This window comes from Homarus americanus, unplaced genomic scaffold (assembly GCF_018991925.1).
Source record: "Homarus americanus isolate GMGI-L3 unplaced genomic scaffold, GMGI_Hamer_2.0 scaffold22715, whole genome shotgun sequence".
Classification (NCBI taxonomy): domain Eukaryota; kingdom Metazoa; phylum Arthropoda; class Malacostraca; order Decapoda; family Nephropidae; genus Homarus; species Homarus americanus.
Genome location: NW_024753562.1, coordinates 132,871 through 149,020, shown reverse-complemented (window position 1 = coordinate 149,020; position 16,150 = coordinate 132,871). Strand labels below are relative to the sequence as shown.

Genomic DNA, 16,150 nt, shown 5'->3' with positions numbered 1-16,150 from the left:
CAACAAAGTTCAAATGAGTTAAATTCACTTACTATGGCAGGTGTGAGGCACTATGTACATACCTGTTAGACAATGAGGAGCAGGTCAATGGAGTGACTACTCGCCCCATGCACTCATTAAATATTCCCCTATGACAACTCAAGAACGCCAGAATGTCGCATCCAAAATTTATGGACATAATCATTTAACTCAGTTGCAGTATACATTTGGCAGTGAAAATCAGCGTTATGGGTCAGATTAATCTCTTAAGGCTATTGCTTACAATCTAATCAGCGTTGAAGATTGCAATGCACAATTAAATTTCAAAAAGTGTGTCGACTGGCATTCGTACTTTGTGCTGATGACACTAAGGGGAACAAGGGACTAGTGACTTCTCACCGCTAGATTTTAGGGCGGTAAGCAGTCGACAGGTTTCTTTCAAATGATTAATTACATTCTTAAATACAAAACTGACAATTATTTCAATACAGTGGCGAATGGAACGCTAGTATGTCTCACAGGGCAATGTCAGGCTTCTTCATTCTCCCTGCAAACTCAACACAAGACCTACTTGACAATTTCATTAAAACTAAAGACAGATGAAGCTTTCAACATCACTCACAATGGATCTTGAATGTTTCAGCTGTAAGCAGGTATATATATCTATCTTACAGTAACACAGACGCATTCATTCATAATTTTAAATATCATTCATAATTTTAAATCAAGATCAACAAGAGATCCGAGAGACTGACAGAAAACGGAGGTCTCAGGCATACTGAAGCTTCGAGAAAATGAACGTCTTAGTAGTGGAATCATGAATAAGTTATAGATACATGTTTTATGGGCTATTGAGCGTAAATCATCTGATTGTATATTAACTAACATGTATGACTTTGGTCATTACACTGTGTGTACACGCCTGTCCGAAGAATACAGGATAGACAATATTAGATTTCATCGTTGCCTGTGGGACCCAAGGGACAATAGGTACAGTATATTGTAGTGGACGTCTCCCCTACAACTGGGTAGCTGCATTCCAATGCCACAGTATCCTAGCAACCAGCCACCTGCTACGTCTTCCCTAGCAACCAAACGAGCGGCCCAGAGGGGACGTCACCAGCTGCTACAGTATCCTAGCAACGGTGTCAAGAAACCGGCGAGTTCCCACGGGTTTACTTCCGGCTGCTGTGTATATAAGCTCTGTCTCTCCATTAAGATTCATTCTACTCTACGTTCCTGAACACGCAACACCTCCTCCAAGCAAGCTCCTCGCTGTCCAGCTCTCATTCAACCAGGAGGCCAGCAACAGGCAACATCTTCTCTAACGAAGCTCCTGCACATCTACCTCCTTCAGCACGCTACTCACCGAACGTGTCTACTGAGCAGTTCCTCACCACACGGCATCTCCAGCACCAGAATGTCTACCATATAACTATATTATATAAGAAAACCACCACCTTAGAGTTCCATCCATCCATCCTGAGTGTTAGACAACATAATATCACGAAACCCTACAATATAAAAAAGAAAAAAAAGAAATGAGGAAGGCATACAACACCATCTTTTTGTTTATAATTGACGAATGCGGAAAGACTGGCACACTAGTTCTCTCTTGCGTATATGACCGGCGGCTCAGAAAATGGATTTTTTTTTAATTTATGCATTAAAATGACAGAAAAAATGCGAGTGACGCTGCCTCTACGTTATCGTAAAGTCATTTTGGAAAATTTCCAGAAGTCACCCGGTATTAAATTTCGAGAATTTTCTGGTTGCAATCAATAGTTTTGTAGTGGATTCCTCCACTACAAACGCTGTTTGTCGCTGACGAGCTGACCCTCGAATCCAGCCGCACCTTGTGTCTAGGTCAACCAGTGCCGCCTTACACGACTGAGGTCAACTATTAAGCCACGCCTACCCCCGCTATATAAGACCTGACCTCGTGGTGACCTACCTCTTTCTATCTACAGCCAGTCTTCAAGTAACACCCCCTCCTCTACTCCTGCCTGGCGGCACTCGCTCCAGCCGGCGACCATGGCGACCCACACCTCGTGGTGACTTCTACCCGCAGCCACCAGCAAGCAACACCTCCTCTTCCTCCTGCCTGGCGGTCCTCGCTCCCGCCGGCGACCATGGCGACCCACAAGCTGTCCTCCTCTGAGCATCCTCACCAACCAGCTCTCTCTACTCAACGCTTGTAACCATGCTGCCTTCCCAGCACCAAGCTGCATTGTACATCCAATACAACATGTATACAGAGAGCACATTGTGAGTTTCCTTTCTCCATCCCATCCTGAGTGCGAACAAATATCACGTACCCCACAAATGGTGACCCCGGAGATTCGCACTCACACAGGATGGAGGAGAAACCGATCACTCTCCCAGTCTTCAAGCAACATGGAAGACTGGCTTATCCACACAGAGGCAGCTCTCATCGGCTCTACAGCTACTGTCTACACCGCAGGTTAGACACCCTAGAGCAGCACTGCTTCTCTAAGCAGACACCAGCTCCTCTTCCTGCCCCAAGCACCACGTCCTACCGACCCCAGCAGGCGCATCTGAGGACTCTGTACCTGCCGAGAGGGAAGCACAACATTCATCGCCCCCACACACCGTTTTTTTTCCCTCAGTCACTCCCTGCTACTGTCCTGCACCCTGCTGCTGTCGTAGACCCTGCTGCTGCCATGCACCATGCTGCTGCCATGGACCTTCTGACCCAGACCCACACACCCTTTTTCTCCCTCTCTTCTCCCACAGATCTCATGTGTCTAGACAGTTGTCTCCCCTAGCGGCCGGCTCATCCACGCCCTCGCCGTTATGTCTCACATGTGGCATGCACCGCCCGTTCTGCCTCACATGCGACATGCAACCCTGCAGACAACAAGTCTCCTACACCGCCTGGAGGGAAGGGGGAGTATTGTAGTGGATTCTTCCCCTACAAACGCTGTTTGTTACTGACGAGCCGACCCACGAATCCAGCCGCACCTCGTGTCTAGGTTAACCAGCGCCGCCTTAAACGACTGAGGTCAATTATTAAGCCACGCCTACCCCCGCTATATAAGACCTGACCTCGTGGTGACCTACCTCTTTCTATCTACAGCCAGTCTTCAAGTAACACCCCCTCCTCTACTCCTGCCTGGCGGCACTCGCTCCAGCCGGCGACCATGGCGACCCACACCTCGTGGTGACCACTCTTACTACCCGCAGCCACCAGCAAGCAACACCTCCTCCTCCTCCTGCCTGGCGGTCCTCGCTCCCGCCGGCGACCATGGCGACCCGCAAGCTGGTCCTCCTCTGAGCACCCTCACCAACCAGCTCTCTCTACTCAACGCTTGTAACCACGCTGCCTTCCCAGCACCAAGCTGCATTATACATCCAATACAACATGTATACAGAGAGCACATTGTAAGTTTCCTTTCTCCATCCCATCCTGAGTGTGAACCAAATATCTCGTACCCCACAGTTTAGACAATTTTAAGACACTTTTCTTCTGTGGTGTTTCTTACGCAAATGAACTAATCTAACCTAACCTCATGACCAGGGGGAGGGGCGTGGCTCCGCCCCCTTTGACCCTCCGGCATATATAAGTCATTTGCAAAGGAAACGTCATAGAAAAAAAAAACTTAAAATTGTCTAAACTATTGATTGGAACCATAAAATTCTCAAAATTCAATACCAGGTTACTCATGCAATAACAGTTATGCTTACTAGCATAACATTATTGCAGTCTTATAATATTGCGGCTTAAGATCTTACATTATTAAAGTGTGAGCGTGCCCTTACGGATAGTGGGTGACCTTCACTGTGATGTTAACAATGTTTTGTGTATCTGCCAAAAGTGACGGAGGTTAGATAAACAACCTGTATATACATATTCGAGAGAAAATCCCTTTATTCACTGTTGATGAAGATGTTGAAGTAAACCAAGATTTTCTTGATGTATAGAATATCGGTGTTTATTTACCACGTTACCCTGTAATGTAAACACAATTAGTATATAAATCTTTCTCCTTAAGTTTCCGGAATAAAAAAAAGTAATAATAATACACTTGGTAAGTAAATTCCATATGACGTTACCAACATGAAGGAAAAAGTGTCTCAGTAATATTAGAATTTGTATTGATAACCATAGTAAGGGTTACGGAGGTCCAAAGATGAGAATGGTTTAGTATTAATTTTCAGCAGTAATGCGTCTTTTTTGTGGGTGGTGGGGGGGGTGGGGGGGCAGGGTAATTATGAGGAGTTTGCAAAAAAAAGTGATTATAACTTACTTCCATAGCCTCCTCCATACCCATGTCCTCCTCCTATACCGCCTCCAAAACCTCCACCAAAATCAATCTCAACATGTCGTCCTCGACCGAATTCAATATCAATTTCTCCTCCAAATCCGCCTCCGCCTCCAATACCACGACGGCCACCTCCGCCACCACCTCCAAACCCACCTACAAAGAGAAATTAATTTATAATTAAGTATTTGGCATCATAGGTACCTTACAATTGCCTTAATATACCCCATGTAACTCTCTTGGCTCACACAAGTACACAAACATGGTGTTCAATCACACCTTTATAACTCCTGGCCAAGTCACATCATAATCATAAACATTTTAGTAATTGACGTATTTCAGACATTTTACTCGTACATCCAAAATCATTAATATTTCCCAAGTGTTTAATATTAATAGAAAAGTATTATATATCCAATCTATTATATTACTCCTAGTTATCTTTTTATCTCCAGTTCTTCAACTCACGTCTTCTCGGGAGACCAGTCACGGAGACTAGGAGGACAGCCGACACCAAGATGACGAAGAAGTAAAGTTTCTGTGGAGAACAAGTAGGAGAACGTCAACACTGGCAGATGCTACACTTACACTTTATACTGAACAGTGTCACTGTAGAATTTTGGTGGGAGTTGATCCAGTATATAAATTCTTAACATTAGTTTAAAAGTATATACGAATTAATGTTACAATATGTATCACATCACACTACTTGTACTCATAGACAGTCATAGTTTCACCGGTCACAAACTAATAATTCATCAACATAACGTTAGATTAGATTAAGTTGGGTTAGGTTAAATTAGGTTGTATGTTATACCATGTTAGATTGGGTAAGTAATGTTATATTAGATTAGGTTAGGTTAAATTAGGTTATGATCAATTAGGTTATGTTATGTTAGATTGGGTTGTTATATTAGGTTAGGTTAGGTTAGGTTATTTTAGATTAGTTTAGGTTAGCATTAGGATGATTCCTCTTAACTTTACCTGAAATATATAACACAATGACAACTTATGACCCAAATTAACAAAAGTGACTCACCATAACTGCGAGGCTTAGCGATGGATCTTGTCTCTCCCAAAAGAGTAATTCGGCGACTACTGATGCTGGGTGCTTGTAACCGCTGGTATATATACTGCCAGTTTACCATGGCGTCACCACAAGAATAAACACTGCAACGAAGAGGTATAGATGGAAGGAGGGGAGGTATAAACACAGGGGGAAGTACGAGGGGCTGTGATGTCCTTGGGAATGGGAAGTCCGATATGAGCCAGGGTGTGACCAGGAGTGAGGAGGACGGGGAGAAGACGAGAGTGTGAGGGAGAGAAGGAAAGAGCGGGAGAAAGATTGTTAAGCACAATAAGAAGAAAAACTAAGGAAACTAAATAACTAAGAAAATTAAAGTAAAATAACAATAAGAGGGAAGAAATAGGAAAAAAAGCAAATATAAATAAACTAGCAGGGATAAGCTTGTTCAATGCTACGTCAGCGTAAACAAATAATTTAACTCCGTCAGTGAGTGACATTCAATTTTTTTTTTTGGTCTGTGGGTGAGTCAGCTACCAAGCAGTGTACACAGATGAGGAAGGCTATGAATCCCGAAAGGTGAGTAGCGAACAAGGATAAAAAGGACAATCCTGTAAAACGAAGATGAGAAGGATCCACAGCATTGAAAAAGAACAAAAAAAAAAACAATAGAAATAATCAGATTGAAGAAAATGTAAACACCAAGAAAGAAAATTAATTAGTGATAGATAGACGAAGTGGAGTCATAAAGAGAAGGAAGGTAATAATAAATGTCAGGAAAGGAAAACAGATGGAGAGAATGTATATAGAGAACAGAGAAAGAGACAATGAAATACAAATTGAATGATAAGAAGCAAAACTGAGCAAGAAAGCTCAACCCTTTCACTACGGAGACGCCACTTTCAATATTTAATTTGACTAACGACAGACTATTTTATTCAGCACAAGAGGAGGCTGTACACAAGGGGTTGAGGGGAAGAAAGATATAAGGCCATCGAAGAATGAAGGGATGAAAGTGTGAACCAAAAATGTATAAACTACCAGCAACAGCGAAAGTCATCGAAGAGTGAAGTGTTGAGCTGTGAACCGAAAATGTTTAGATTACCATAAACAGTGAAAGTCATCGAAATAGAAAGACATTATTAAGCCACGTTTATAAAAGGACTTTTCATTTCATGTTAGCTCATCTTCATCGTTCAACTCTTCTAGTTAATGTAAATATGATATGATCAATTGATTTGGGATATATTTCTCTCCAGTACAAAGTCTGATTAACCTGTCTCGTCCTTCTTATTCTTTTACACTTCTTGACCTTATTCTTGAATATGTTTCTTTGAAGCTTATCCATAAATTTTAACAATGTCCATCTACTACCAAAACTTCCTGGACACTTGTGGATTATGCATGTAAAAAGTTTATAGCTGGTGAACGTTGCTTGTCTTTACTATACTTCAAATCATTGTCAACAACATTACAAAGGAACATCTGAGTAAATATATTAAAATGACAATGCCTCCCCTACGAGACCTTCAAGTAGATGATGGCAGATACTGACATAAACGTCTAGGGAATTTTGGCTTGCAACTGAACCCATGAGTATTTTTAGTAATTCTGTGTGCCATTTGGCCCTCCTGTGCAACTTTGCAATTCATAGCGTAATAATACTGTACTCTAAAGAAATTTGGGTTTCACTGTAAACGCCAATAGATCACAGTGATATCCATGTATTTTTTTTCCTTCTCAGTTTTAAGATTGTTATCCTTAAAATATTGTTACCCTCCTTTCGCCGCTTATCGAGTTTCCACCACTGGTTTCCAACGGCCAGGTCGTGTAAATAAAAGCAGTAGATGTGTCATCGAATTACCACTGGCTGTCCCGCCAGTCTCCGGTAATTTCCCGACGATCGGTATCAGTGTTCAGACAAACAGCAGACAAGTAGATTTCCACCAGGTCACAGAAACACACTTGTGCACTGGAGTCTTCTTTAATAAGCACTAATTCTTCACAACACTTAATAGGGTAATGCCTTCACAGCTGAACTTCTCACTTCGAATATATAGTCACACACTACCAGTGCACAATTTCTTTTATACTGCTCACAACAATTCCACAGCACTTGCACAACAATTACCTTCAGTAGTCCTACCAGGCTTGTACTTCACAATCTGAGCAAAAGCTGTCGACTGACTCCTAGCTAGCCTGCTCGTCAGACGCCTAGACCTAGAGCATTCTAGCGATATCCATGTAGGAACGAGATACGACTGGAGAGTTCTAGAATGATCTAGGCTTACAATACGTAAGTCAATTATAAAAGAAAATGATGCAATACATTCTAAAATATTCTTACATAAGTAATACACCAATATATACACAAAAATCTCTCTACACTAGCCAATATAACTGCTGCTTGGGACAGAAAATAATCAAAACACTTAGTTTACAAACATTATGATACCAAATTATGTCTCGGCATAACAGCATTAAATCCTTAAGCTATAAGTTTATAAACTTTTTTAATGATAAATATTAGTCAGTAATACATAGAACAATGTTCAAATACTAATGTACGACTAATAATTGATGATACTGTACAGTTTCAGATTCCTTAATGTGTTTTATTCGACATCCAAACCAGTAGCTTCTGCGTGAGTTTCTGAGTGTAGGTGTGTGTTACTGTGTGTAAGCCAATACGTGTGTTTATGTGTGTAATACGAAGGCTGCAAAATACTGTGTACCTGTAAAAAAAATAATTACTGGCGAAGGAGAAAAAGACACTTTATCCTAGTCACCTGAGTCAACACTGTGTTCCAGGTAAGTGAACTCTGCTCTCCTCGAGCTGCAGTATCAAGGGCGACGAGTGGGTGTATAATACCCTCAGCTCCTCCGTAGATTAATCCCAGTACGTATTTCCAAGACTCGAACATATGAAGTGAACAAGAATACCAGGGAACCACGTATCAAAGTCTGACGCCAGTGAGCTTACACGATGACATTGTAAACACACGTGGATGTTTTCCTCATATGACACAAACAAGTTAATTGAAGAAGCTTTATTTGACTTGTGGTTTATCTTATGTAGATCTTATTCTTAACATGGGAGGACGCGGCTAACCGAGAGTTACCGTGTTATAGGTGGAACTCTCCAACTAGGCACCGGGTAATTACATTAAATGTTTGTGTTGATTGGTTGCTTTCTTTCCCATAGTCAACTTGTGAAGGATTCTATACTATAGGAGAATGGAGCACTCCAATGGGCGAACGTGTTCACTCCCGAATGTGGCGCTGCCAAGTGGCCGCAACGTATATAAAACACATTACGCCTGGACCTATAACTTAAGAAAATGCGTGACATACCTTACAGTCACTGAAGCAGAGTTGTGGTTTTGTTGGCAGTTGTGTTACATCTCGTCATAATACAGTATGTTCCAAAGCATTTATTCGAGTCAAACTCTAAAAATTCACTTGAATATCACCACCTCTAAGACTGTCACAACGAACCTTTCAAGACTGCATAATAACATTCATATTAAGGAATAGATGAGAATTACTATACCTGTTCCTTACATCTGTAGCTACTATTCTAATGGTCTACAGGTAAAATGAACATCAACCTTGAGGGTAGGGGGCCCCAAGTTGATCTGTGCCTCAGGCCCCTATTAAGCTTAATCCGGCCCTGGAGGTATGATTAAGAGAAGTGTGTTGCTGCTCCACGACAATGAGTCAATCCGTGGTTTGAGGCAACTCAACTACACTCCTCAAGTGTCTATTATCAATGTCAAAAACTGAAATCCCACCTTCAAGGGCGTCGCTTATTGGATAATGAGCTGAAGGAGGCTACTGGGGCGTTGGTTTAGGAAGCTGTCAGCAATTTTCTATAAAACTGACATAAAGAACCTGGAGGACAAGTGGATAAAATATAATGGAGTTGCAGAAGAATATATTGAAATAATAAATATGAATTGTGGTACATCACCAGATCGAAGACATAAATGAACTGAAAACGATGGCCAGTGGTGAAGGATCCGCTGACTACCCAAGTTTGTGTGTGACTGACCCAAGTGACCCGGTCCTCAAGCCGTCTACTTCTATGGGTTGTGTTACGAGTTGGGGATTTAGAATATAGTTAAAAGTCTACCCAGATCCCAACAGGCAACAACAACAAAAAACAAAGACAATCGGACTATAAAAGGGTGGACAAAGGATGAGAGTTTTTGTTGTGTATAATAAAGTACCATAAATTCCTTAACAAAATATTCAGCTTTCTATATTTTACCCTTAACCATACTTAACCTAAACATTAACAGTATATACATATTTATACAACATACAATAATTTGAAGCAAGGTGGAGGTGGGAGGTAACATAAGATTACAAATACACAGTATTGCTGGATATGACTCATTTACGAACCTAACTCAAGAATCCTGCAGGAGGGGTGTGGTTATCTACGCTAGGCAAGACGTTAGAGCCAGCCAGGCGAGGGTACAGGGAGAGGATGCTTTTGAAGAGTCCAAGTGGTGTAAAATTAAATTAAAGGGAGGGGACTTACTTATCGTCGGGTGTATCTACAGATCCCCAAACTGTGGCCCACTAAATCAAAGGAACTTAAGAACCTTAATAAACAATGCGATGCTCAACCCTAGCCACCTCCTTATCATGGGGGACTTTAACTATGGCGACATCGACTGGAGAAACGAGTCCACCCCGAATGACTTGAATAACCCTGCTACTCTTTTTGTAGAAACTCAGAGATAATTTTCTGTTCCAACATGTGAGAGACCCGACACATTACAGAGGGGAGCAAACACCCAAGCCACTTGACCTCATCATAACAAACGAGGAGGGTATGGTGGCCAAACTGGAACACCTTGCCCCAGTTGGCACCAGTCACCATACAGTGTTGTCATTCAGATTTAACTGTTACCTAGTTCAAGATAAGGCCAGGCCAAGGTGCAAATATTACAAGGGAAATTACAATGGGATGAGGGAAGAGATGAGGGGTATCAACTGGCCTGACTTATTAAGGTACAAGAACGCAGACACTACGCTGAATATCATAACTAGTAAAATGACCCATTTGATCGATAAATATATACCCAAGACCAAACCCAGTGCTTCTAAGAATACGAGGGGATCCCTACACATGAACCATGCGGCGGTCGACAAAATTAAGAAGAAAACCCAGAAATTCAAGACGTGGGTTGGGTCAAACGATGAGCAAGACAGGAGGATGTATGCAAGAGCCAGAAACCAAGCAAAGATAGAGTGTAGGAGGGCTGAAAAGGAGTTCCAGAGGCTGGTTGCACGCGAGGTCAAGTCAAACCCAAAGGCGTTTTACCGCTATGCAAAGTCGAAATTGAAAACGAGAGTAGGAGTATCAGACTTGAGGCTTGAAGATGGTAGTTACGCAGATTCTGACCAGGATAAAGCTGAGGCATTGAACAGCTTCTTTTCCTCAGTGTTCACAAGAGAGGATGCAACTAACCTTCCTGCGTTTGAGGACAGACGGTTCGACACAGCACTGACCCACATTGTGTTCACAGAAGAGGGTATTAGAAATAAACTGTCCAGGCTAAAGGTCCATAAGAGTCCTGGACCTGACATGGTGCATCCTAGAGTGCTAAGGGAGCTGTGCAACGAGCTTGCAGAGCCCCTGAAGATTCTGTTTTGTAAATGCCTGGATGAACAAATGGTCCCCAGTGAATGGAAAGTGGCTTATGTGAGTCCTATCTTCAAGAAGGGCGATAGTCACTCCACGAACAACTATAGACCGGTGAGCCTGACCAGCATAATATGTAAAGTACTTGAGAGTATTATCAGAGATGCAGCGATGGAACATCTACTACGAAACAACCTTGTAAAAGATTGCCAACACGGTTTTATGCCGGGGCGCTCTTGCTTGACACAATTGCTCAAGGTATTGGATATTTGGACCCATATTCTAGAACGGGGTGGTAATATCGACAATATTTACCTAGATTTTGCCAAGGCTTTCGACAGTGTACCCCACGAAAGGCTGAAAATCAAACTGGAAGGGTACGGAATTCGGGGAAATGTCCTAGCGTGGATAGAAGACTTTCTACATGACCGCAAGCAGTGTGTGGTGATTAATGGCACGAAATCGTCATCTGTACCTGTAACAAGTGGGGTACCACAGGGTAGTGTATTGGGCCCGCTGTTGTTTGTTTGTTTCATAAATGACATGCCTGACGTTGTACACTCCTCCATACAAATGTTTGCCGATGATGGCAAGTTATTTCGGGAAATTTAAGAACCAAGCGGACTGTGAAGAGCTGCAGAAGGACCTCTGTGGGCTCCAGGAATGGTCGAAGAAATGGCTGCTGAGATTCAATGTCACGAAGTGTAAGAGGATGCACCTGGGGCGTACCAACGGTAAGGAGGCGTATCATATGTCCCAACGGGATGAAGAAAATGCACTAGTTGAGACTGTGTGTGAGAAGGACCTAGGTGTGTATGTTGACAATGAGCTGAAGTTCTCGGGCCATTGTGAGAAGAAGGTAAATCAGGCAAATAAATTATTGGGTCTTATAAGAAGGTCGTTTAGATATCTAGACGGTCCGTCCCTCGTGACGATCTTCAGGAGTGAAGTGCTTCCCCATCTGGAGTACTGTCACCCCATCTGGTCCCCGAGATATGCTAGGGACTGTCAGTTGGTTGAAAATGTTCAAAGGAGGGCCACCAAACTGGTGCCTGCACTTCGGCACCTCAGCTACCCTGAGAGATTGGAGCGCCTGAACTTGCCTAGCTTATACTACAGACGGGCAATGGGGAACCTAGTTGAGGTGTATAAGCATCTCAGGGGGCACTACTCAGTTGAGTGTCCTTACTTGGAGCTGGTGGACGCTCGCCCCACAAGGGGTCACAGCTCAAGATTGAAAAAGCCGCAAGTCCAGAAAACCGTGAGGGCAAACATTTTCGGAGTGAGGGTTGTAAACTCTTGGAACAATCTACCGGAGAGTGTTGTGATGGCACCGAGTGTGAGCTCTTTCAAGAGAAGACTTGACCAACACTGGAGCGGGTTCAGGTACATTCAGGAGCCGGTGCATGCCCAGTATTTGCCAACAGTGCGTGACAGAGACGTGACCGATCGCCCGGGCGGCTAGCGAGCCGATCTTTTGGGGAAGAATATAAATGAAAAGAGACGTGACGGATCGCCCAAGCGGCTAACAAGCCGATCAGTGGCGAAGAGGATAAAAGTAAATACTTAAGCGCGGAGCTGAGATGGCTGACGAGTAAGGCTGAGTATTGTAGAAGACGGTAGGTAGTCACTGTGCCGTAGGTTTCCAGGATAGGTGATCCTGTGGTCACTTCCCAGAGTGAATTGAACTCTCCTCGAACTGGAGCTGACGAAGAAGACTTGTAGGAGGTGACGCAACAACCAGGATATGGAGAAGGGAAACCCCGGAGTGGTAACTAAGACTAGTCATACTCGTGTTTCGTCCCTAGATGGCATTGCTCGTGGTGCTGGGTAGGTAGATCATGACAATAGATGGCGTGGTTCGTAACAGTTGGTTTGAGCACTGAGCCAATCATCGCACTTAACATGTCAATGTTTATGTTAGATTACAAGAATTAATTAATATTACAACTGACAAAATGTATAAGCATACAATATATAGAGAGAGATACACACAGGCAGCTGGCGGGGACGTTAGTGGCCAGACACGTAAAGTACAGCTCGAGAAGCAATTGGTTGTTAAGGGTTGTGAGATTATATTATGAGATACACGGCACGTAACACAGTGTTGGTGAGTAACATTGTTTGAGTATTGGTGAGTAACACTGTATAAGTGTTGGTGAGTAACACTGTATGAGTGTTGGTGAGTAACACTGTATGAGTGTTGGTGAGTAACACTGTTTGAGTGTTGGTGAGTAACACTGTATGAGTGTTGGTGAGTAACACTGCATGAGTGTTGGTGAGTAACACTGCATGATTTTTTTTCTTTTTTTTTGTTATTGGGCACTCCCCTACATACTTGTGTAAGGTGAAGCGCAGAAGCGTTTACAGCGCCCAACAGGGAAGCTTGCTAAGTTCATGCTTGCCTTTATGTCTCATGAGCTGAGGGCGTAGAAGCCTGAAGAGTCGGTGGTTTATGTCATCAAGTTATTGGAAGCTCCAACAACTTTCCCTGAATACGAATTCGCAACTTTCGACTTACAACAGGTACCTACTGCATGAGTGTTGGTGAGTAACACTGCATGAGTGTTGGTGAGTAACACTGCATGAGTGTTGGTGAGTAACATTGTATGAGTGTTGGTGAGTAACACTGTATGAGTGTTGGTGAGTCATTACAGACAGTGAGTGAGTAACCTTCACCCGTCAATATTGTCTCTGGTGACAAGTTTGAGCCACAAGTGACGGAAGTTAAACAAACATATAATGAGACAACATCTTTATTTGTTGATGATGGAGGTGATGGTCTCCTTTACCCCCGAGTACCTGTAATGTAAACACAGGTATTAATGATCTACCTGGATGTACCTGGAACTCTGGAATATATAACAGGTAAAGTCCAGGTGAAGGAATAATTATAGGACCTCGATAATTATGCTGTACTATAATGATATAATGGTGATAATTCATGAGAGGATGTTAAAGCAATATTACAAATTTTAGTACATTTTTTTTCTCGGCTGAAATTCATCCTCTGGTGAGAGTTTGTTGACTTTGAGGATATATCAAGATGGCCTGTTGTTATAACTTACTTCCGAGGCCACCTCCGCCGCCGCCGCCACCACCACCACCGCCGTGATGACCGCCGCCGCCAAGTCCACCACCGCCTCCAAGTCCGCCACCACCGCCGTGATGACCGCCGCCGCCAAGTCCACCACCGCCTCCAAGTCCGCCACCACCGCCGTGATGACCGCCGCCGCCAAGTCCACCACCGCCTCCAAGTCCGCCACCACCGCCGTGATGACCGCCGCCGCCAAGTCCACCACCGCCTCCAAGTCCGCCACCACCGCCGTGATGACCGCCGCCGCCAAGTCCACCACCTCCGCCGCCTCCAAATCCACCACCTCCTCCTAATCCACTGCCACCTCCGCCGCCTCCAAATCCACCACCTCCTCCTAATCCACTGCCACCTCCGCCGCCTCCAAATCCACCACCTCCTCCTGATCCATCGCTGCCTCCTCCAAATCCACCACCTCCTCCAAATCCACCACCTCCTAATCCACCACCGCCTCCGCCTCCAAACCCGCCTCCACCTGTAATAAGGAACCACATTACTACAACTCACTTGTAAAAGAAGACAATGAAAGCGATCAAGTTAAGTACATCAGCTCCACACACACACTAAGTGATGATGTAACTATACTCTAGGATTTAATTCATCTTTCCTATTATCATTTTTCAGCTTATTGCAAGAAACAAGACACGATGGACCTTCTTACACTGTGCCACCTATACAGACACTCTCACCAGCCACTCTACTGTTACGATCACCATTCACGGTCAGGTGAACGTCATCGTGGCAAGATGATTGTCCTCACATTACAGTACACCAGTCTACCCTCTCACACCCCCCAGTACACACAACAAATGTATCATACTTAAGCTCCATTTATTCTTCTTTTATTCTCTTCCATCATTTCTCTTCCCATCCCTGTCTCCCCTTTCATATCCTCCCTTACTCATCATCTACCGTCCATACATCTCCAGCTGCTCTACTCACCTCCTGGAAGACGTTTGCTGGTCACGGAGACCAGGAGGACGGCCGAGGCCAGGAGACCGATGATGTAAGGTTTCTGTGGAGAACAAGTAGGAGAACGTCAACACTGGCAGGAGCTACACTTACACTGTCATAACATGTTGACACTTTATACTGAATAAACGTCACAGGAGACAGATTGGTTGAGAAATAATTGAAAATTCAGTTGAAAAGAATATATACAACGAAAAATAAAGCTTAAAGTTAAGTTACTGTGGTTAATCTTTTTTAATGATATCTAAAATAAGCACCGACCCTCATTTTAGTTTTGGCTTGTGATTGGTAGGCAAAATGTCATAATGGGTTTTAAACAAATGGTACAACTTGGCAGCTAAATGGATGTAAGTGAACTCTGACTTCGTTTGTGTATGTTGCAGTGTCTTTTGAATTTTTACACTAGGTTTCACAAAGGTTGTAAAAGATGTCTCCTAATCACGAAGAGATATAATCATATTCATAAAACACTGACTGTGTGGCCGGTGGCAGGTCTGCTCAGTTATATAATTGATAGTGATATTTCGTCTCTATTGCTCTTGGTGTATCACTATACGAAAGGGAAATTTTCCTTTCTTTAATATGATTATACAATACATCTTAAGAACGTAAAAATTATTAGTAAAAGTTTTATATCATAATAACTGAGAAATCTTGAAAATTCTTTTTGTAGCAGCGTTTGGCAACGAAACTCAAGATGAATTTCCCGCCGAGTGTAATGGAATCCAATCAATTTTTATCTTTCCTTATTTTTGTAACAAATCTAACTGCTAATTAAGATAAATCGAATAAAATTGGTAAAAACAAATGCTGTATTATAATGGAGTTTTAATAAGCTACAATGTATCAACCCGATTTATATAATTATAATTTCGATAGACTGGAAGTGTCATAGTAGTCATTACGTCATAGTCCACAAGATTCCTTAATGTAAGCACCACTACGCGACTTTTTCACTCGTATCCTTTTCGCCACCAGCTTCAGCCCTGATTTTTATTTAATTTATTACAGTATTCTTCCTACGAAATAAAAGTCCATGTTTATTCATCCATTTGATAGCTACGTTATCTGGCATGGTGATGATACAGTAACGATATAATTTTAGCAAAACTTCAGTTAGAAAGCAAATAGATAAT

The 16,150-nt window shown here is 42.9% G+C and overlaps 1 protein-coding gene across 2 annotated transcripts; it reads right to left on the bottom strand.

Moving 5' to 3' along the window:
• Positions 1 to 3,845: 3,845 nt before the first annotated feature.
• LOC121855381 (glycine-rich protein 5-like) lies at positions 3,846 to 5,428 on the bottom strand. 2 transcript variants are annotated; one of them, XM_042350275.1, is made up of 4 exons: positions 5,305 to 5,428; positions 4,734 to 4,803; positions 4,251 to 4,421; positions 3,846 to 3,952 (listed from the first exon to the last, which is right to left on the bottom strand). In XM_042350275.1, the coding sequence occupies exons 1-4, from the start codon at positions 5,305 to 5,307 to the stop codon at positions 3,948 to 3,950; spliced, it is 249 nt and encodes an 82-aa protein (XP_042206209.1). In that variant the 5' UTR covers positions 5,308 to 5,428; the 3' UTR covers positions 3,846 to 3,947. The 2 variants fall into 2 exon arrangements, with proteins under 2 accessions (XP_042206209.1, XP_042206208.1); XM_042350274.1 differs by having other exon boundaries at positions 4,251 to 4,420; positions 4,727 to 4,803; positions 5,305 to 5,410.
• Positions 5,429 to 16,150: the final 10,722 nt, after the last annotated feature.